The sequence below is a fragment of the Ctenocephalides felis genome, unplaced genomic scaffold, assembly GCF_003426905.1.
Source record: "Ctenocephalides felis isolate EL2017-DRISC unplaced genomic scaffold, ASM342690v1 CF-g0.4_SCAFFOLD_01170, whole genome shotgun sequence".
NCBI lineage: Eukaryota > Metazoa > Arthropoda > Insecta > Siphonaptera > Pulicidae > Ctenocephalides > Ctenocephalides felis.
In genome coordinates this window covers 16,481,100-16,506,740 of record NW_020537324.1, presented here as the reverse complement: position 1 = coordinate 16,506,740, position 25,641 = coordinate 16,481,100, and the positions used below count along the sequence as shown (strand labels likewise).

Below are 25,641 nucleotides of genomic sequence, written 5' to 3'. Positions count from 1 at the left end.
CTTGTCTCACAACATTATAAAATGCTTAGCATTTCCAGTTATGTTCATAAAATTAATAATAGCATGGAGTATTTTGTGACAGCTATTTGATTTAAAAGATCATTATAATTGTACTGTTGTTATGAAAACAATCCAAGACATTCTATATGTCATGTTGATGTCTTTGAAAGTTATATATTATTTTAGCGACAAAAAAAGGATTGATGTTTTTATCATTATATGCAAAATACAAATCCTGTTGATATATTTTATATGATATATTTATTGTGGGGCTCACCAGTGGCATAGTGTTTAGAGCTGTGGTTCCTGGTTTGATACCAGTCTGATGTCAAGCATTAGTGATACCGGTTTAATAATAATACTTTTAGTCCAATTATTATAAACAAATAAATATTTACACAAACAATAATATAAAAACATATATTTATAATTTGCCTAATCTAATTAAGAAAAGAGGAAAAACAAGAAATGAAAGCAATAAAAATAAGAAAGAAACAGTAATTAGTGCATCAGTTCTGATAATTGTAGTATTTTAGCCTCAGTCGATGTATGTTATTATAGAACTTTGCTTCACATTTGTTAAGGTAATCATCATAGATAATCAAGTATAATTAGTGATTTTTTTATCTGCGGTACCGGGAACCTTTTCTGACCTTTACTTTGTAAAGGTCCTGTTTACCTGTAAAAGTGCATGTGACTTGGTGAATCAGCCAGGTAAGCACCTATCTTAGAGCAAAAATAGCTTGGCGTAATACTTTGTTTTGGAAACGCTGGATTACTTGTATCTTACTATTTTTTGTTGGTCCCCATTGTTGGAGAACGTAGGTCCATACTAATTTTAGGATGACATCATATAAACATAAGTTGTTGAATGTTGATATCTTCGAAACAGTGCTTAGGAGCCAATACACTGATTTATTCATTAGTTCAAGTAGTTTGCGCTTTTTGTTCAATTTTTGGTCCAGGTACATGTCCAAATATTTGGACCTGCATGAGTTAAAAAACATATATTATTAGTCACAGTTGTGTTATATGTGCTCTTATTTCTAACTATTTTAGATCTAATTGATCATAAATCGAAAGCAATCAAGGTAACACAAATTTCTATTATTGTTACTCTATTGTGCTAATAAGGAACTAAATTTATCATTAATTTTCTACTTTTAACAATAATAAGAATATATTAGACTCGCAGAAATAATTAAAGTAAATCAAAGGTTGAATATGTTTTTAAATAAATGTATCAAGTCTTTAGTATAAAAAAATTGTTCCCTTGAGATTTATTTTAATTTCATTGTAGAAAATCAGGCAATTTTCAAGTAAGTAACACATTACAGCAGTGGTTTCCAACTTTTTAGTGCAACCCCCAAAAAAGTTGCACCACTCCTTAATTGTTTAATAATTTCAATTCATAAATATTCAACTTATAATTTGATTATCAGACTACATAATAATATGCAATAATAAAATAAATATTTATTTAGTCATATTTTTTATATCATTTCAACATTTTTGGCTTGTTTCAAAAATTGGATTTTTGGACCAGAAATAGTTTCTGATGTATTGAGGTCAAGCTATGAAAATCAAAAGTAAGCTTCATATGATTTTTTCTTCGATTAACTTGAAATGAATTATCATTATTTAGGACAGTGAAGATTTTGTTTGATAATTACCAATTTAATTTCTTTAGTGAAAATATAGCTATTTGTGCAATTAATCCTATTTTTGCTGCCAAACTCCAAGCCATATGACCTCTTGATGAGCTAGTGATTTGTGTCATTTTTCACATAAATCCATGTATCTATAAGCTTAAAGCTACAGATTAGTTTATTAATATTATATGTTAAGTGCTTGATACAAATTTATTAACAATTTAATCATGTCATTGTTTTTAAAATGTCCAAAGTTCAAAATCATTCTCTATATTTACCTTACATATGTCAGCAACTTTAAGTAAGGTGAAATGTAAACATTATTGAAAGCACATCGCGCACATATTTTGTCTTGTATAATATTATAGATGGTATTATATTACGTTAATGTAACTATAATTATATTACAAATGCGTTGTTGGCATATCAAATATAAAATTGACATATCAAAAAAAATTCTAATATTGACAAACCTTCTTATATAATAGAGATATTAGAAAATTGTAGACAGGTTTTCTGTAGGTCAATTGGTGAGTTTAATTTCGTTTTCTCATAGAAAAATATAATTGTTGCACTAAAAATATATTATTTGAACTGATTTATACAATTCATATGTTTAGAACGAACTATTTTACAAATTTTGTGAAGATTCTCATAATTTTAAACATGTATGCATTAGACACTAATTTTACTAAAACATAAGTCTCAGTGGCTGTTTTCATATTAAAAATAATTCTTTTTTCATTTTTTATGAAAAACTGTAATGCAGTGGTCTCCAACCTGTGGGGCTTTTTCAGTAAGACGCAAGGCGTTTCAAAGGGGGGTCTACCCCTGTCTCCAAAGTACTATTTTCAGAAATATCCCCAAAATGTTGAAATGACATAAAAAATTAAAAAATAAATGATTATTTATTATGTATACTATTACATAATATTGCATAATATTTTGGAGTTTGATAATCAAATTGTAACATTAGTTGAGTATAAATGAAATCAAATTGTTAAAAAATTAAGGGGTGGCACAATCCCACCAACATTGGCATAGTAAAAGGTTGGAAACCATTGCTGTGATGTATTTTTTTTACTTGAGTATAGCCTCATGTTCTACAATTCAATTAAGACAATTCTAATAAAAACTGAATGTTTTTCTTATACAAATACATGATATATTTATTTAAAAGAATATTCAACTCTTGAGTTACATTAATTATTTTCACGAGTCTTATATATTTCTATTATTGTTTCAGCAAACCATATTTTTATTATTGTTATTTTGCTATTAAGAGACTAATGTTTTTATTAATTTTCTACATTTTAACAATTTGTTAAAATATAGAAAATAAATGCAAAATTCAGCACTCTTATTAGCACAATAACAAAAATAACAATAATAAATATGTTATTTGTTAGTAAAAATAACAAAAATGTATAAAAATTACAGTGATAGAAATTTGTGTTACCTTGATTGCTTTAATTTTTGTAGATTGATAATCAATTTGATATAAAATAGTTTAGAAGTAAAATTATCAAATAAAATAATACATATAAAAACAACACCATATATATATACATATATATATATATATATATATATATATATATATATATCAGTGGTGTTGTCGAGCCGGAACGCGCCGGAACGTCGTTCCGGCAAATCATTTTTGAGCCGGAACGCGTTCCGGCAAGAAAAGATATAAAAACATCGCTACATACAGAAAATGATTTAATAACTAAATTTTATACGTTATTATTCAACTAATTTTTATACGCTAACATCTACATCATAGGATCCTATTCATGTATTTTTATAGCCTTACGTGTGCCTATACGTTGCATTCTATACTACACGCCTTACATCTGTACCATACGCTATATTTCATTATATACTCTCAAACCCCTACATTGTATACCGAATACACCTAACCTATATCTACTATATATCCTATTACCTATAATTTCCCTTACATGCTACATTAACCCTACCGAGATTCGAACCCGGGTCCGCCGCGTGGCACGCGACGACCTTATCCACTACACCACCGTAACGCTACAATCAACCGTCTTTTTTCGCGTGTCGTCGCGCCACCTTAGTATTAATTACCTAATTAATTAGAAAATAACCCGCGGAAACAACAGTGCGTCCCATATTATATTATTAGTGGGGGTATCCGATAGGGTAGTGGTTAAGGTGCGCGACTTCCACGCGGAGGTCTCGGGTTCAATTCCCGGTATAGACAATAGGTAGGTAGAGATAATACATAGAGCGTAAGGTAAACCTATATAATATAGGTGAATATATAAATTAGACAGTAGTATTTATAAGAAGTAAAAGGTCTGTAGGTATATAATAAGTTAATGACGGTATAGGTATCTCACGGTATGATAGATAATAGATATTTATCGATGATATACAATAATATAATATAGTATGATAGGTAATAGGTTATCTATCATATTATTAGGTTAAGTCTTATAAAGTATTGTAATAAATCTTGAGTACTTTTATATCATAATAAATACCTGTAGGTATTAATGAATACAAATAATACCAGAATAAATATGATTAATATCATTGAAGAATATAAATTATGTACTCAATGATTCCCTCATACTTGTACAATTTAATGTATAGACTAGCTGTGTATAATAGAGTTAATTATATAAAAAGTCAATATTTTAGATTTGTGAGTTCTTATCGAAATATATCAAATTTTTTGAACCGGATTTTAAATTTTAGCGTTCCAGCAAAAAAAATATTAGCACAACACCACTGATATATATATATATATATATATATATATATATATATATATATATAATATCAAACTATTACAAACGGATAATCATACCATCTAGTCACTTCGAACACTTCCGATATTCTAAAATAGATTTTCCACAAAAATTAACTAAATGTGTAAATATATTTTATCTAAACGAAAATATGTTTTCCACTTAAAAACATTACAGATTTGTCATTTCTAAATTCGTAAAAAATACGTGATAAAATTCTAAAACAAACAATCGAAATATTTTCACACAACATATATAAACATCACGTTTAAATGTTCTCATTATATAAATTATTTACAGCGAATTTAATTTAGTACATATGTTTTTTTTTGTTAATTTTCTAGAAAGAATTTATATGCGATTTTCCGCGAATCAGTTCCGGCGTATATTATCTTGGACAGTGTAATTTTAATTTAATTGACCTATCAATGACGAAAATCAAATAAATTGTTAATTTGTGTAAATTTATGTACTTACGCCAACAAGATATTTTAATTCAAAGTCTGATGACGCCAAATCTAGATTTTTGTTTTATATCACAAAATTAATTAAAAAGAAGTAATTTATTTACAAATGCTTATTTCTCGTATAGTACCATAAATGAGTTCAAAACGAATTTTTGTTTTTTTGAATATTTTAACTATTATTTAATTTTTTATTACTTTTATTACTTTATATACATTTATTACATAGCCCACAGAGCAGGGTTTAAAAATGTAATACACAAAATAATATACTAAGCAAATATTTTAATAATATTTTAACATTAAATTAATTATAATGTAAAGAATGCAAAAATGAATATCAGAAAAATTAATTTGTGTAAATGGTAATAAATTGTTTTATTTGTGTATTATGAGTATCAGTATTTTTATTAATAGAGTATAAATTAAAAAGAAAATACTAATTGTAATTGAGACTATATTTCAAATATTTAACAAAATATTGTATGTTTTACTAAACGTGTAGCCTATGTTCTGTTAAAACTATATTCTGTATAAATAATTCAAATTCTGTATAATGATTTAATTTTCTGTATACAACTTTCAGTTTTATTGACAATCTCTTTTTTATCAATAATTGAAACGCATCTCAAATATTATAATAAAAGCCTGGGCTAAATTAAATAATTCAATTCACAAAAATTACAAAAAAATTATTTAAATGTTGTCTTAAATATTTTCTTAATTTCAATATAAAAAATCCGCTTGTAGACGCTTCTGTCGTATAAGCTCTTTGTTTATTTTACTCGCCAGAATTCTTCACCAATTATACTCAGTTTCTACATAAAAAAATATTCAAAACAAAATGAACGATCTATTAACTCTGTAAGTATTAAAATAATTTAATGAAAATATTAAAAATAATTTAAAAAATATATTTTTAGGGCTATTTTCACGCTGATTGCTCTACAAGTGTTTGTATTTCCATCCCACGGTTTCCCTGCCGAAGCTTCTTTCACATTATCAGAAAATCTAAATTACAACGGGCCTAACAATGTATGTTATCTTTAGTAGATAATTTTAGAAATAATTATAAATATTATGCTATGTAATTTGCATAGTTTACAAAATATATGTACGCACGTAAATGATAAACAATGAGAGTATGAAAAATATACTCGCATTGAACCATTAATTATGCTGTATAAAATTCATATTAATTCTTGTTTTGACAATTTGTTGTGATGGGTTTTAATTTATGTTAAACAGGCTCAAGAAATGAATCTTGCCTTAGATTATGGAATAACGTATTTAAAGTTCATTCTGAATGTCTTGCGATGTTCAGATTATGTAAGTTTCATAAAAATAATATACTTACTAAATTATTATTCACCAATTTTTATATCACCTTACATTTTAGACAAACGGTACCCTCGCCTACTTTTTCCAATTATTGGATCCATTTACAAACTTCCTAAATTGGTCACAACGAGTTTACTCCGAATACAATAGTATAGAGTACAATAAAATTCAAGGTAATTTTGTTCCAATTTTCGAAGATAATCAAGTTTTATCGCCAGGTGTGTCTAAAGGCACTACTTCCACGAATGAAGGTCTTAGAATAAATGTATATCTTACGGAAATCCCATGAAAAATTGTGATTTTCAAAAAAATTTTTTAAAATGTGAATCATGTTTGCTGCTGTTGTAATTAATTTTTGTGAACTTGATGTATTTCTGTAAATGAAAATTCTAAGTTTTTTTCATTTTATAGAATAAACTATATTTTGTTCACTGATTTGTTTTTTTTCTTTTTTGTATTATATAATTATTTTTACACCTGTCCTAAAAGGAACAATGAGTAAAACTGTAGGATTAAAAAAGAACATTACAAATACAAAATATTCTGGCCATTGTCATAGATTTAGAGATTGACAAACTTTCAATGAGTTTTTCTTCCAATATTACCCTGGTATTGTCATTACCAAGTCGTCTGGCAGGGGCCTCCTAGAGGGTAATCCTCGAGGAGGCTTTTGTCATTGTCTAAATTTGTACGCATTTAATTACTTGATGTCTGCGTTTATGAATTAACCAATCTCTTAATTTTGTGCTAGATCTAATTTAGAGAACATTTACTTTATGCTTCAAAAAATTTTGGAGCTGTTCCTTTACATATTTTCTAAATAAATATGAAATTGAAATTTTTCTTTTCCTTTTATCAGAAATTTATCTTTCTTAAACAAAACAATAATATATTTTTTTTAAATAAAATGTAGATAAGAAAAGATTCCTAATATTAATCTTACAATGTTATTGTTTCATTTAATATTTGATCAAATAGTCTACATGGTGCATTTTTTTACATTTATGGGTACTTTTGCTTTTAACTCGCTTAAGTCCTATCAAAACTTGATTTTCCTTTTATAAACTGTTTATTCGACAAAAACCTATAAACATTTTATTCGTTCCCTGACTATCAACAAAGGAATTCCTTCGAAAACAATTTGCTTTTATGAGACCAACCACAATTATTCTGGCGTTCTATTTTCTTTGGGTAATGGCATTGTCTAATGTTGTAATCAGTAACAAAAAATATGACACATAACCCTTTCATCTTGAGCAAATGATTCATCCGCAAAAAATGAGAGATTGATATAAACAGCTTTATCAAAGATGAAACAAGATCTCAAAATAAAATTCTTATGAGATATATTATGAGACCAACCATTATGACTTAGATATATCATATCATTCAAGATGTTATACGAAACGTTGGCCATGAGTTTTATCTTAAATTTAACCATAACATAAACTAAAAACTAGAAAAAATAACATTTTTAATATAGGACCATATCACGTGAGATGTCTTGTACACAAGATTTATTATTAGCACATAAATGTATATAATTATTTATTTATTACTGATTGTTCAACAAGAAAAAGATGAAATAGTGGTATGCTTCCCAATTTGGATGATGAGAGCACAATATGCTTGCTTCTTTATTTAATTTTTATGGTGAGATTATCAACAACTACTTTTTTCTAATATATAAAAAGTTATGTGAAAATATTCATAATTCTTCAAATATTGACTAGTCGACCTATTTTGGGTAAATGATTATATAATTCTGCGATATCACTTGCACATGGACTACATATTGCAGTATTGATTGTTTTAGTCACGAACTGCGGTTCAATTTTTCCTATCATTGCATAAGGACAAAAAAGCAAATTTTTTCACGAAAATGTAATTTCTAGAATTTTAACCTGACACATATCTACCAGCGGCGTAGGGAAGAATCTTCTCAAATAATTTAAAAAAAAATCTTTCTGCATATAATTTACAACAATGATGAAATTTAAAATCAATGATAAAAAATAATTATCAATGATTTATATTAGGGAGAAGTCTCCTAGTGGCGTACCCGTGTGCGTCACGTGCGAGGCTAGGCACGTGATCCTGTACCTGTGTGCCCCCCTGGCTCCTGTTACTTATATTTTGAAATGAGAAGATTTGTACTCGCTTAAATAATACGTGTTAAATAGAGTGTCCGGTGCTTAGTGCCGTCCGGCGTTACGGGACTTCCCCATACATATTCCTGTGCTCATGCTGTTAAATCTCAATCTGATTTTACTACAGTTTAGTACCACAACATTTTGAATTGAACTGGGAAATTTATAATTTTTCAAATTATTGATGATGAATAATGAGAATGATATGCGAATTGGTGATGAATCAAATGAAAAGACTTTTTGGTTCACAGAACAATTGCATTTTAAAAATTCATTTCTAAATATTATAGTCGTTTATGAAATTATATTATGATGATATGATTATTAATCAATTTTTTCGACGCCACTGAACCAATTTTTCATATATAAACTCCTCAAAGCTTTTCCAAAATTACATCTTTCTCACAAGTGTTTCTGTCGAGATTGTGACCATTGTGAACCAAAAAGGAACAAAAATGGAGAAGCAGGCTTTGTGAGTAAATCAGTGCATAATTTTATTTTAATTTTTTTTTTGTATAATTAAAAAATTAAAATTGACTAATAATAATATTGCAAATTAGATTTGCGATTGTTTTGGCTGTTTGTGCCTTTTCCGCATACGCATTTCCATCATCATCTTTGGACTCAACCTCAACTTATGGTCCTGAGAGCGTAAGTTGTACTTACTATTCGATTAAATAAGTTTATTAAACTTAAAGTTTAAAAAATCAACTATATAATTTTATAGATGGCGGACTTGCAAGATGTTCTGCAAAATGCTATGACTTTGTTCTCACAAATTATACAATCCCTCGGAAATAATCCTTACGTAAGTAAAATATTGTGTAAGGTATTCTTTTACTTTATTCCAGAAATTTTATTAATTAATTTTGTGCAAATTTTTAGAAAAATCAAAAAGCAACCTTTAAATATGATAAAATTGCGCCGTATTTAAAACTTTTGGAAATCGCTAGTTAAAAGTTAGCATTTGGCTTGGATAAATTAAAATTTTGCAATAACCCAATAATTTTAATTGTAATAAATTTGATGAGGTAATAAATAATTAATGAGTGAAAAACCAAGAAATTGACTTCTTTATACGTGTTAAATTTGATTCATTATGATAAAAAATATTGTAATTAAAATAGTGCTTCTAAGCTTTTGCGTTCATATAATCAAAATCTTCCTTGATATACACTCGGCAACTTACATATAATTGTCTAAAACCTTAACTAGACGAATAATGTACAACCTTAGATGGTTTTCAAGAAATACTATATTATTATAGGTATCAAATGCAATCAACAATTTCACGAACATCATGCAACCTTTGATAAACATGTTGGCTTTGGCTCAACAAAGCGAAAACTGTGTTGGTGGAAGTTGCTCTCAGTTGGGTGGCGGATTAGTTGGTGGCTTGCCAGTTAATGGTGGCAACGTTGTACCTCCAATTGGTGGCTTGCCAAACGTTAATGATGGCGTGATGTCAGACGTTAATGCAGTGGGTGGAGATGTCACCAACAGCGGAACTATTGCCGAAGAAGTTGTCGAAGTAAACGATGCTCCTCTAATCGAAGATGTATTGTAAATTGGAAGGGTAAAATCACGAGAAGCTATCAAGTCACACTGGAGAATCGTGACGCAAAAATAAATTTACTTGTTTTCAATGTACTTATATTTTCTTGGTTTGGACTCATTTGTATAACAAAATTAATTAAATTGATTAAAATGATTAAAACTTACATGCAATTTAATTTTTGTCACATTTGTTATAGGTATGACAATTCTAGTTCAATATATGTCAATTAAAATTTCTCTGTGATATATCAGTTCGAATGATGTTGTGGTATAAATATAAATAAAATTATGCAAAATTTCTCTTGCGAAAAAATTTTTTTTTCAAGTTTTGTACATAAAGGGTGACGTACGATGCATTTTTATTATTGTTCATTTGTTGACTTTATAATTAATCTTTACACTTTTATTTTAATTGCTTGTATATAATTGTATAGTGCACCATGTATCCTTTTCTTTGTCAATAATATAATATAATTGGTTGGAAGAGAGATTTTTTTCTTTACAATCTTCCTCCGTAGTTCTTGTCTACCCTTTTCTGATTTTTTGCACTCCATAATGGCGTGCTCAGCATCCGCCATAGTCGCTCCACCCAAGCAATAGCAATAAAAATAGCAAACTGCACTATTTGCATCCAATTTTGAACCTATAAGCTATAATAAATGTTTAATATATTTCCTAAGTGGCTTGTCAATGGTAAGAGCTTTTGACTTAGCAACCAAAAGGTTTCAGGTTCAATAGCAATCTCAAACAGCCTGATATCAAAGAGTAGTGATATCAGTTTTCACTTGAAAGAGTAGATCTAAATATGTTTCTAAGAGCTTTTTCTCTAAATTGCTGCACCAAGTTTTAAAATATCATAGTATAAGAGGACATTCTAATAATAAAAATAAATGGGTCAACCATTGGGCAGCCTTCTAAAAAGCCATGTTGTTAAAGCTGGCTGTAAAGTTTTGTTGTAAAAATAAGAAATATTAAATAAATTTAAATTTCAAAAATGATGAAATAATGAATATTGTTGAACAAAATATTTTATATATATTGTCCAAACTTACAATTTTATGTAAAAATTGAAACTATTTGTATTCGTGTGGGAGCGTCACTAAAGCAAAAGAATTTGCTACATCTCCATAATTCATTCCCATAAATTCTATGAAACGTGATGTGAAATTGATATTCTTGAGATAAGAGCGATTTTCCAGTTATAGGACTATTATTCCAATGCCTCATATGTCGTGGTTGAAATACATATGCATTTTTACTTCTTGCGAATGAAATTATTGAAAATTGCTGCGATAATTCACCATTTTTTATCAATTTGGTAAAAATAATTATTATTAAGTAACTATTTGTTTTTGTCATTCAAACCTGAAACAGTTTTATCATAAAACATAAGGGTAAGAAAATAGAGAATATATAATACATTTTTTTTTGAAAAAAAAAATATATATAAAATAAAAATAATTTAATAAAGTTGCCTAAAAATATAAAAATGTAATACGTCATAGTTTTGTGTGATTCCAGAGCCCTTTCTTTTTGTGTTTTTTGATGAATGGTTGTTTTTTTTTGGTTATTTATTTTTGATTACGATTTATCATTGTAGGATGTACTTCTAGTCTTAATATATTTATCTGCACTCGGAATTTTTAAATATTTATGAAAGCAAACGTTCGAAATGTACCATGGAGCATTTGTTGAATACGAATATTACATAGAAAATATTACACATTCTGAATATTTTTTTATATAATATTTAACTCAGCTGGATGACAACAAAAATAAAGTTTGCTGTTCTTGCATTACAAAGAATTAGTTCATTTGCATTTTTATTGAAACTACTCGTATATACAAAAAGTTTCAAAGTTTTATTTAATATGTGTACATTTGCTATGCTTTTTGATTACATGTATATATATATACAGTGGTGTTGTGCTAATATTTTTTTTGCCGGAACGCTAAAATTTAAAATCCGGTTCATAAACCGGTTCAAAAAATTTGATATATTTCGATAAGAACTCACAAATCTAAAATATTGACTTTTTATATAATTAACTCTATTATACACAGCTAGTCTATACATTAAATTGTACAAGTATGAGGGAATCATTGAGTACATAATTTATATTCTTTAATGACATTAATCATATTTATTCTGGTATTATTTATATTCATTAATACCTACAGGTATTTATTATGATATAAAAGTACTCAAGATTTATTACAATACTTTATAAGACTTAACCTATTAATATGATAGATAACTTATTACTTAGCATACTATACTATGTTATTGTATATCATAGATAGATATCTATTATCTATCATACCGTGAGATACCTATACCGTCATTAACTTATTATATACCTACAGACCTTTTACTTCTTATAAATACTACTGTCTAATTTATATATTCACCTATATTACCTTACGCTTACGCTCTATGTATTATCTCTACCTATTATATATATTATCTATTGTCTATACCGGGAATTGAACCCGGGACCTCCGCGTGGAAGTCGCGCACCTTAGCCACTACCCTATCGGATACCCCCACCAATAATATAATATGGGACGCACTGTTGTTTCCGCTGGTCATTTTCTAATTAATTAGGTAATTAATACTAAGGTGGCGCGACGACACGCGAAAAAAGACGGTTGATTGTAGCGTTACGGTGGTGTAGTGGATAAGGTCGTCGCGTGCCACGCGGCGGACCCGGGTTCGAATCTCGGTAGGGTTAATGTAGAGTGTAAGGCAAATTATAGGTAATAGAATATATAGTAGATATAGGTTAGGTGTATTCGGTTTACAATGTAGGGATTTGAGAGTATATAATGAAATATAGCGTATGGTACAGATGTAAGGCGTGTAGTATAGAATGCAACGTATAGGCACACTTAAGGCTATAAAAATACATGAATAGGAACCTATGATGTAGATGTTAGCGTATAAGAAATGCGAATGAATGTAAGATTTAATTTATAAATATTATTTTTTCTATAAGAAGTTCATACACCTCAATTTGTTACTAAATTAAAAACGACTTTGATAAAACCAGTGGTTTTGTGCTAATATTTTTTGCCGGAACGCTAAAATTTAAAAACCGGTTCTAAAACCGGTTTTCATGTTTTTCCAGTTCCGTTCAAAAATGAAAAAAACAAAAATATTACAAAACCCATTTCGTGCACATATATGTTTGTTTATTACAATAATAACATTTAATAAAAATTAGTTGAATAATAACGTATAAAATTTACTTATTAAATCATTTTCTGTATGTAGCGATGTTTTTATATTTTTTCTTGCCGGAACGCGTTCCGGCTCAAAAATGATTTGCCGGAACGACGTTCCGGCGCGTTCCGGCTCGACAACACCACTGTATATATATATATATATATATATATATATATATATATATATAATCTTAGATAATAATGTAATTATATAATAATTATAAAATTAAACACAACAATTATAAGATTAAATTAATATGCATTGTGGAAACCGCTTGTTGACATATCCAGATGTAAAAAATCCAAGGCATATATATAATAATATAAATAATATGTGTATATGTATTAGATATAAGTATGTTTATATATATTTATGGATTTTGGTTTATTTATAGATAACAACAAATAATGGAATACTGGCTAGCCACCGTCTTAGCCAATGGCCCTTGAGATAAATTAACATATCTTAGAGAATTCTGTGGATATATCCATACAAATTGTATACATACAATACTAGATGACCTCCATGGAACAAAATCTTTAGAAAATAGGTATTTATATTATATTATTGCATGTTTACTTATTTTAATTAAATGAAGGATAACGTTTAATTTGTAATTGTAAAGTCTGTAAAAGATTTTTTATTGCTACGCGTTGCTTATAAAACTCTACACTCGTTCGATAAAAATCATTCATTTTTAATAAAAAATGATAAAAAAAATTATTATTAGATGTTGAACTTCATTTACTTACATTTTATTTTTTTCTGCAATTGATTTTTTAAAATAATTATTCTATCTATAAATCAACTTTATATGCAGGAGCTTGAGGTAAATATTGATATCACTACAGTATCATTTGTTGTTAATTACAAAAATCTTTTACAAACAGGTAAACAGATTTGCTCATATTTACTATTACACTATGTCATAATAATTGCTTGATTCTGTAATAATTACCTCTGTCAAATCAATTATAAGCCAGGAAGAGTAAATATTTTCATATTATTGTAGAAATACGTGGGACTTTTATAGCAAACGTAATGGCTATTTTAATTTAGTTGTTTTGGTAGAAATAAAATATGTTTACACGTGTAATATTGTAATTTTAATTAATTTTTTGAAATTTGTGTGTAAGTAGAGTTAAATCTATTAATTATTAATTATTTTCTTAGGACTAGTATTTTTACTGGGGTTAGTAGTAGGTTATTTGTGTTACAAATGGTTCAAAATATTTAACTTTTAATTATAAATATTTAAATTGCTTTAGTTTTTTTTAAATAATTTTAAATTAAATATAAATGGCCTTTTCAACGACATATACTAAAATCTAATTTCAAGTGCTTTATGTCAATAAGCATTATTTTTAGGAATTCTTTATATTTTAAGTAAATTATCTTATAAGACCTTCATATTATTCTTACGTTTTGCAAATCAGTATTTACAATAGAATATATTTACAAGTTCATAAATTAATAGTCTGAATGCGTATATTTACTATGCCATAGTAAAACTTTATGAATATTTTTTATTCTTTTCTACAGATTACTTACAGATGTATTTAAATTTATGTAATCATTTAGTCCCAGTTCGTGATTTTCAATCAGTTTTGTATAAAGCAAACTTTTAAAAATTCATTCCGCATCAATTTGAATTGAGCCACGTACTTTCAATAAAGTTATTTTTGGAAAAAGCAAATTATTCCGCATGATATATAAAAACTCGGTGTAAGTAGCATTTTGCCTATAGATATCATTACGAAGAAACGGTACTGCCGATCTTTACCAGAAAATTTGATCAGAACTCAACTGCTGATATTTTTCGAACAGTAGGATAGAGCAGGGAAAAGGTTTTTTTAGACTTATTATTAGTAATTATACTAGGAAAACCACCAACTATCTAACTATGTTCTATAAAATTCCCTGTTATTTCCTAATTTTAGAAATATCTTTTTTTACTATTTTTCTGAAATTTGTCATCTGTCCCTTTTTACCTCGGAGTAAATGCGACAGCCAGGGGGCAAACATCAATGTCTTTCTTTTAATTTAGAAGGGCCTTCACGAAATAATAACTACATTATTCAACCAATGCGAAATACACATTTCTTGGGCACATTTCCTACAAAGATGACACTGCTTACAACCTTCATCTGGTATTTCATCAGTAATATTCATTAGCAAAGTTGGAATAGAATTTAAATTAATTTATATCTTGTGAATATGTTTTTTTAATGAATTTTATTTACTATCCATTTCTAATGTTTACACTATTGCCTGTGTAAATATTTATTTGGTCCTTTTTACCCCAACCACATGTAAGCCTTCATAGAGGTTATATAAATAAAACGGTTGAAATATGACCTAAAAATAACAATGCATTTTATGAAACCATTAAATAACGTATTCTTCAAAATTATATTAAGGTCTCATGAACTAAACAACAGTCCTCACAACTGAAATAATTAAAAATGAAAGAAACTACTTTTGGTATGAATATTGATACATTTTTGTTCATCTTCACATAGCAAATTCGTAAGAATTCAGGTGATGGCTGGTTTTACATCTTTTGCTTTCTACTTTCAAGTATTGTTGGTAAAAAATTTCTAACAGTACTTGTTTCTGAGATATGAGTGGTGGATCTTTTTACCTGCGGACCTTTAAGCCCCGAACTACCTTATGAATTCAAATTAAATTAGCATATTCGACAATGACCATAATAATGCATCCTATGAAACCATAACAATACTTCAAAATATTAAGGTCTCATAAACTAAACAACAGTGCTCACAACTAAAAAAAGAAGAAACAAAAGAAACGACTGTTTGTATAAATATTAATAAATTTTTGTTTATCTTCTGATAGCAATTTTGTAAGAATCCAGGACTGATGGCTGGTTATACATTGTTTGCTTTCTACTTTTATGTATTGTTGTTAAAAAAATCTTAACTTTACTTGTTTCTAGATATTGATGGTGGATATTTTTACCTGTTGACCTTTAAGCCCCGATCTACTCTATAGATTTAAATTAAATTAGCATATTAATTCGACATTGATTACTATAAGGACTTTATATCATAAATTTTTTATGCTTTAACCCTTTCCACTCACGAATTCCGGGACTTATATGAGTTTTGCCACCGATGCCAATATATATGGCATCCGAGTGGAAAGGGTTAAATTTTGTCTACAATATAATAAAAGTATTTCTAAAATAACAGATAAATCATAAAGTTTATGGATTCGACATCTCTCAATGTACGTAAACAATTAAAAAAACCGTCATATTAATTTCATTACACTTAATAATAATTTTATTTAATAATGACTTGCTTTTTTTTCAAATGATGTAAACAGTATTTCTAGCTCGTGCAAGACATTAAATCTGAAGAAATCCCAGACCCGGACATTGGAAATCATTTAAATGCTGTCTATAAATGTTTGTGATCTGTTTTAAAATATGCGAGCTGCTTTTACGTCAGTATACCTGGAGCGTGGTGATTTGAATCGAGAATTATATTCAAAAAAAAAAGAATATTTGCGCGCCATGTCAGCGGTCCCACGTGTTCTGTTATTTATCCGCGATTCGCGCGTGGCTCGTGGCCGAAGTTCACCTGGAGAAAAGACAGGGGGCTGGTAAATAATAATTTAACTAGTGGTGCATGGCATCGTGTCTTTAGGCAAATTGCTGGAACTTCCCGTACCAAAAATTAAGTTTTTTAAAAGAACTTCATATTTTTTTAAAAAACTTCAAAATTATTTGAAAACGTTGAAAAAAAATAGATTTTTGAGTTTTGAAATTTTTGAAAGAATTTGACCTTTTTGAAAAATTTGAATTTTTTTATATTTTGAAACTTTTGGACTTTTCTGCGATACTATTATTTACTCTACGGGATGTAACGGGATGGAAAAAAACTTTTTGAAAACATTAAAAAATAGATATTTGTGAGTGTTGAAAATTTTGAAAAATATTGACTTTTTTGAAAAAAATGATTTTTTTTTATATTTTGATACTTTTGAACTTTTTTGCGATTACTATTACTGTACGGAAGTTTTGGAAATCATACTCCATTTCTACAAATAAAGCAAGATAATTTTCTACAAATATCTGTATTTACTTTTTAAGACAATTATATACTTTTTTTTACTCTGTTTTATTCAGCAATCAGAAATACATAAGAATTGTTATAAGCTAAATTGACAATAGTTGAGAGCGATGTCTAAGAAGAACTCCAATAAGATCTTGTATCTTAGTTATATACTTGAGAACATCTTTGGGAAAACATAAATTATTTAGGATTTGTCAGTTTCTAAAATCGAAATCAGTTAAAATCGGTTTTCTAAAAACACTAGTCAAAAACCGGTTTTCTAAAATGTTGGTTTTTGTATAAACTCTAATACATACTTTTTACTTCCTATAATAGAGTCGATGATCTCTTTCTTCTCAATTTACTTTTTTGATATTTAGTAAAAGTCTATATCCAAAAATTAATATTTACACTTGTAAATATTAATATGTACAAGTTAAAAATTTAAAACTCTACCATCTTCTAAATCTGGGTTAAGAATATACCTCGAATTTGATGATTTACTCAAACTCATATTCATGAACGTGTTTTCTATGTGCTAGTTAAAATTATAATCATATCATATTATCTATTAATATGTTTATTGGGATTTTATTATACGTTTATTTAAGAGCTATCAGAACCTTTATATATTCTATGAGATATTTTTTGAGCCATGCTTACTTCTAGGTATCGAAGCTATTAGAAGGCAATTCATTGATTGATCCATAGTTTTTTCTTGTTAGAGTTATTTTCACTCTGATTTATATTGTACTTTATATTTCATTATGATTGTCGTTAAAAATCATAAGTTACATATATGTTTTAGACAGTGGTGTTGTCGAGCCGGAACGCGCCGGAACGCGCCGGAACGTCGTTCCGGCAAATCATTTTTGAGCCGGAACGCGTTCCAGCAAGAAAAAATATAAAAACATCGCTACATACAGAAAATGATTTAATAAGTAAATTTTATACGTTATTATTCAACTAATTTTTATTAAATGTTATTATTGTAATAAACATACATATATGTGCACAAAATGGGTTTTGTAATAATTTTTGTTTCTTTCCTTTTCGAACGGAACTGGAAAAACATGAAAACCGGTTTTAGAACCGGTTTTTAAATTTTAGCGTTCCGGCAAAAAAATATTAGCACAAAACCACTGGTTTTATCAAAGTCGTTTTTAATTTAGTAACAAATTGAGGTGTATGAACTTCTTATAGAAAAAATAATATTTATAAATTAAATCTTACATTCATTCGCATTTCTTATACGCTAACATCTACATCATAGGTTCCTATCAATGTATTTTTATAGCCTTACGTGTGCCTATACGTTGCATTCTATACTACACGCCTTACATCTGTACCATACGCTATATTTCATTATATACTCTCAAATCCCTACATTGTATACCGAATACACCTAACCTATATCTACTATATATCCTATTACCTATAATTTCCCTTACACGCTACATTAACCCTACCGAGATTCGAACCCGGGTCCGCCGCGTGGCACGCGACGACCTTATCCACTACACCACCGTAACGCTACAATCAACCGTCTTTTTTCGCGTGTCGTCGCGCCACCTTAGTATTAATTACCTAATTAATTAGAAAATGACCCGCGGAAACAACAGTGCGTTCCATATTATATTATTAGTGGGGGTACCCGATAGGGTAGTGGTTAAGGTGCGCGACTTCCACGCGGAGGTCCCGGGTTCAATTCCCGGTATAGACAATAGGTAGGTAGAGATAATACATAGGGCGTAAGGTAAACCTATATAATATAGGCGAATATATAAATTAGACAGTAGTATTTATAAGAAGTAAAAGGTCTGTAGGTATATAATAAGTTAATGACGGTATAGGTATCTCACGGTATGATAATAATATAATATAGTATGATAGGTAATAGGTTATCTATCATATTATTAGGTTAAGTCTTATAAAGTATTGTAATAAATCTTGAGTACTTTTATATCATAATAAATACCTGTAGGTATTAATGAATACAAATAATACCAGAATAAATATGATTAATGTCATTGAAGAATATAAATTATGTACTCAATGATTCCCTCATACTTGTACAATTTAATGTATAGACTAGCTGTGTATAATAGAGTTAATTATATAAAAAGTCAATATATTAGATTTGTGAGTTCTTATCGAAATATATCAAATTTTTTGAACCGGTTTCTGAACCGGATTTTAAATTTTAGCGTTCCGGCAAAAAAAATATTAGCACAACACCACTGGTTTTAGACTTAATTTTGTTTTTCAAAACATACCTTTGTGTGCTATTGTTGGAATATACAGAGTCTTTCCAACTTTCAAATAGTTGAAGGTATATGTAACCAGAAATGGATATGATTATTATAATATATTGATCCTGGCACTTTTCTTGAAATGTTTTCAATTTAAGACCATAATTAATCTTTATGGATTTTTAAAATATAAATGTGTGATGTTGTTTTGTATTAAATGTGGGACTAACCCAATACTTACAATCCAAAACTTTAAGGACTTTTACTGATGCTCCATGGTTTGCTAGAAACAAAATCATACATGATGACCTCAGCATCCCTTTTGTAATAGATATTATCAAATATAATTGCACTAAATGTTATATAAATTTAAAGTCTCCTGAATGCAAGAAAGATTTTATAGGAAACTGCCTATAAGCGTAATGTATTGGACAGTAAATTCCTCATAGATACAATTTCTACTTTGTTATCTTTTATTTTTTTTCTTGAGGTTTAATTTAGCCCTATAACTTATAGAGTTAAATAAATCTTATTGCATATTTGGAAGCTGAATTTTGTCTCGATTGAGGAAAGTCTCATGTGAAGAAGTTTTAGAAATTTCCTCTCACCGTTTCACTCTGCAATAACTATTGCTATTTTAATTGGGTTATCTTGTTCTTGTTTGAACTAAATCTAGATCTGTTGAACTGCTAATTAAAAAAATGATTTTTTACACTTAAATTATTTTATGCTCATCAGCTGTGTTCAGTATTTTTAATTAATCTGTTTCTACTATCGCCATTAGCTCTCCCACTAACCGATTCAATCTGGTTCTTTGACCCGCGGTTGTCGTAAATGGAGAATTCAAAGTAATAATTAATAATAGAAAAAATCGAACTAATGTAACTACTGGTTTGCAATGATATGTAGTTTTAGTATCCGTGCGTCAAAATAAGACACGTGTGCCCAGACAAATATTTTGGAATCTGTCTGTGAATCATATCAAAGTTCCCGATGTAAATGACCAAAACAAAGATTACATGTGTGTAGGTTATTATACGCCGTCTGCAACAGATGATTCTAGAAAAATTTGTGAATAAAATTATAGGTTTATGTTTTTTATAGCCTTGTCTAATTTTTTTGTACTCTATTAATTTTTTTTTGTGTTTTGTGACGAACAACAATCAGAACTAGGTAAGCGTATATAGGCAATGTTATTACCAAGATGCTTATTTCGGATGTTATTTTTACTAATGAAAATATATATTTATTTACTTCTGATCGATATTTGAATTACAATTTATCGGTTTTAATTACAATATTGCAGCAATGCTCCGAAAGTCTGTTTTCACTTAAAATCTGAGCTGATATTATTCCTACTGAAAATTAAGTTGTCCGAGGTGAGAATCTGAAACCAAAGCTCTTGCAAGTGTGTCTTGAACAAACCTTGTATTCTTTTGAAAGTTTTTTTATTCATGCAGATTATATAATTAATTTTGAAAAAGTTGCTATATGAAGCTATCAATTTGCTTCTTCAACTAACTCCTATTTTTTTTACTAATGCATTTTATTCAAAATTTATATAGGTAAATAATACAGTTAAACTGTTACTAATTAAATAATTTATATGTAAAAAATACATCTACATATTAACTAAATTAATAAATATCACAAGCAAGTAAATTATATCACGAACGTCATCGAATGTATATGAAATAAATACTATCTCAATTATTTTCAGATATTAATAAATTTTATATTTATTTTTCATTGTGAGATAACAAATCAATGAACAATAAATTTTTGCAACATTTTTTATGTTTTAGATAAAAAAGATTTTAAATATTTTTGACGCCAATTGTAATCATAATACTGATAATATATTATGCAAATGTTAAGTATTGTATTTGTAATAAAATTCAAAATCTGCAGCAAAGAATTATCTACCACGTAATATAAAGATGAAAACTAATTTAATTTTTTTTTTTTATTATTTTATTTATTTATTTTATTTTAATTTAATTTATTGATCAACTACTATGAATACTATTAGGAAAGTGAAAGAAGTATCTGAATGTATATTTTTTGAATCTCTTTAGATGTAAAAACTAACAACTTTTGATATATCTATATATCTTTTACTTATCCAAAGATAGTATACTTATATTATCGTTTACACATTCAAAGCGATCCAATAATGAATATTTCTTCGACGAATATTTCCAATAATGAATATTTCATGGATTAATCGGTATTTATTAATTATAATATTTTTTACTTAAGTTGGACTTGTTGACTGTTGAATATTAGGTACATATTTGTACCTGATTTATAAGGGCTGTTTCACAAAAATTTGGATAATAATACGGGATTTGATATAGGGTAAGGCAGGGCACAAAGGTCCAATTCGTCTTTCAGTGATTTAACTAAACTAATTTAAACAAACAACTATCGATCAATGTTCAGTAAAATTCTCAGTTAACTTCTAATTATAGTAATATGTTTTTTCTACCATTTTTCTAAAATTTGTTATCTTTCTCCTTTTGCCCCATGGGCGGAGTGAGATGGGACATCCAGAAGGCCAACAGATCTAATGTTTTGTTTAATTCTGAAGGAATTGTACAAATTGATACTTACTACATTATTTATATAAATAATACTGCTAACTTTTCTCTGTTTTTTTGATCAGAAATATTGATCAGCAGATTTGGAATAACTTACTGAATTCATTTACTATTTCTTATTAAAATTTACACTTTTGTCCATGTAAAGGTTTAGTTGAATCTTTTTACCCTGCCCACATGTAAGCTTTTATGGAGGTTATATAAAAAATCTGATGAATCCAACTATCTTATAAAACAATTAAATAACGTAAAAATGTATATTAAGGTCTCGTAAACTAAACAAAAGTACTCACAACTAATAACACTAACAACGAAAGAAAATACTGCTGTTACAGACTTTCAGATATAACTGTTTTCTCCTGATAGCGACATCGTGATGTAAGGCTATGGTCGGTTACACATCTTTTGCCCTTTACTTTCAAATATTGTTGTTAAAAAATTCCTAACTCTACTTGTTTTTAAGATATTTATGGTGGACCTTTAAGCTTTGCTCTACTTAACTTATTACTAAATTATTTATCGATTATAACATACATATTTTTCAACCAAGTAGGACAAGTTCGTGGGCAAAGCTTTTTTGTGAAAGTAAATACCTTCATCTGAAATCAAAGTAGCAACATTCTTATGCTTAGAGTTGTTCTTGGCAGTGTTATAATAAGCTTTTGTCTGTTTATCACAATTTATTTCTTATGACGTAATCAATTATATAATTAATACTGGATCAAATTATTTAACAACTTGAATCATTCCTCAGATCTGGATGGTACAACAAGGTTATTTCGGAATTGGAACCTGCAAGATTCATGTTTGCTCCGTTAAATAATTTCGAGTTCTGATATATTTAACTTAATACTAACTTACCTATTTATTGATTATTACATAAATATTTCTCAACCAAGTGGGACAAGTCCCTGGACAAAGCTTTTTTGTCAAAGTAAATACTTTCATCTGAAATCACACATTCTTATGTTTAGTAGAATTATTATTGGCAGTGTCATAATAAGCTTTTGTCTGTTTATCACAATTCATTTCTTATGACGTAATCAATTATATACTTAGTACTGGATCAAATTATTTAACAACTTGAATCTTCTTCAGATCTGGATGGTACAAGGTTATTTTGGAATTGGAACCTGGAAGTTTCATGATCGCTCCGTTAAAAAACTTCGAGTTCGGATATATTTAACTTAATACTAACTTACCTATTTATTGATTATTGCATAAATATTTCTCAACCAAGTAGGACAAGTTCGTGAGCAAAGCTTTTTTGTGAAAGTAAATACTTTCATCTGAAATCACAGTAGGAGCATTCTTATGTTTAGAATTGTTCTTGGCAGTGTTATAATAGGCTTTTGTCGGCTTGTCACAATTCATTTCTTATGATGTAATCAATTATATAATTAATACTGGATCAAATTATGTAACAACTCAAATTATTCTTCTGATCTGGATGGTACAACAAGGTTATTTTTCATTTGAAACCTGCAAGTTTCATGTTCGTTCGGTTAAATAATTTCGAGTTCTGATATATTTAACTCAATACTAACTTGCCTATTTATTGATTATTACATAAATATTTCTCAACCATGTAGGACAAGTTCGTGGACAAAGCTTTTTGTGAAGCAAATATTCATCTGAAATCTTTCATCTGAAAGTAGCAACGTTCTTATGTTTAGAATTGGCTTTTGTCTGTTTGTCACAATTCATTTCTTATGATGTAATCAATTATATAATTAATACTGGGTCAAATACTTAACAGCTCAAATTTTCTTCAGATCTGGATGGTACAACAAGGCTATTTTGCAATTGGAACCTGCAAGTTTCATGTTCGCTTCATTAAATAATTTCGTGTTGCGACCCCGCTAGATATATACATATTATTTTGTATAAATTCAGCTCATTGTTTTTTTGTCCATTGTGAATTTTGAACCGGCACCTGAAGCCGTATTTTCTGTAAGCACAACGTTTTTGATTGTTTTTCTTCCGCGTACGTAGACACTACACAATGGTAATACATGACATTCGGCGTGTTTTATTAAAATATTTACTTTACCTGGCCGTCAATAGTTCTTTCGATAGTTAAACATGGTTTATAAATAATTAAACTGCCAAGTGCTATAAGATTTAGTATTATACATACATAAAAAATGTCTCATCATTGTTGACTTATCAAACATTCAAGTAGATTGGAAAAAGGCGTGGGCGCAACTGATTAAGTCATTATGGACATCAGTAGAGTACAGCTTGCATTTATTATATAATTAATTGAGTTGATTTTGTTTTAATTAAACTTGAATATATTGCGCATTACATATACGTTTATATTAAACTATATTAATATACAAGAAAATTATTAATTTTTATAAGGTGACCATACGTCCCGGATTTCACCTTGTGTCCTGGTTTTCCTAAAAGCTATACAAGTCTTGAATTTTGATCCTTTGTCCCAGACTGTCGCGGTTTTTCAAAAATATAGGTTTAAATTGAACCTTGTTAAAAAAAACTCTCAATTAATTTCTATTATAGAAATGTTTTATTATATTGTGCTTCTAAAATTTGTCATTTGTCCCTTCTTACCCAGCTAAAAGCGAAACCGATCGAATCTCTTAATTTCAAATACAACCAAAAAACTAACATATGAAAGAAAATACTTTTGTTATGGATTGTCAAATATTGCTGTTTTTCTCTCAATCTCAATTACTTGTTTCTTGACATATTGGCGGTAAACCTTTTTACCGGCAAACCTTTAGCCCTACCCTATCCTATTTCATATATTATTTTTCCTGCTGAAGACCTGCAAAAAGTTTAATTTTTAGAGAAATTTCGTATCAAGAGCCAATCACATTATCAATTATATTTTTACTGAATGTTATTGTTATCAAATTTTCCATTACATATTATATCTTTATCGATCATAAGATTCGGCCCACTTAGTTTGTTCTAATTTTTGGGTGTACGTGCTCTAAAGACACGTATGCCTTCGCGGTTTCAGATCAGTCCTTAATAAATTATGAAAACATAAAGGCCAAGGTTTTAATGTAATTGAATTTTTTTATACAAACAAAAGTAGAACACATGAATTACATTCAATAAAAATAATATTTAAAATCAACATGTGCAAGTAGAGAACATGAGAATACACTTCACACCTGCAAAACGATTGATCTTGAACATCAATTTCGACAATTTGACATAGGCGTGATTTTAATAGTCATTCAAATAAATATTGTTGGTCATTCGCGAACAATATTTATTATTTTTTTGAAACAATTTGCTTTTGAGAAGGGTTTTTCTTATATGAATTATTTTTTTTAGTTTTAGTAGGAATTTTATTATTTGATAAATTATATATAGTCGTATATCTTTGGATTTGGATTGATCTCTGGAACTAATATGTTTTTTTTGCTTCTAATACTTGTATAAATTCTCTTAAATTTTTCTCATAAAATTACTTAAATTCGAAAAATTGACACTTGTATTTGCCAATAGTTTGTTTTATAATAGTTATTAATAATTTTCTTG

The 25,641-nt window shown here is 28.3% G+C and overlaps 1 protein-coding gene across 1 annotated transcript; it reads left to right on the top strand.

Annotated features, from left to right (window-relative positions):
• The first annotated feature begins 8,851 nt into the window (after positions 1-8,851).
• Positions 8,852-9,963, top strand: LOC113366910. Its single transcript, XM_026608556.1, has 4 exons — positions 8,852-8,868; positions 8,957-9,047; positions 9,124-9,204; positions 9,664-9,963. The coding sequence occupies exons 1-4, from the start codon at positions 8,852-8,854 to the stop codon at positions 9,961-9,963; spliced, it is 489 nt and encodes a 162-aa protein (XP_026464341.1).
• The last annotated feature ends 15,678 nt before the right edge of the window (positions 9,964-25,641 follow it).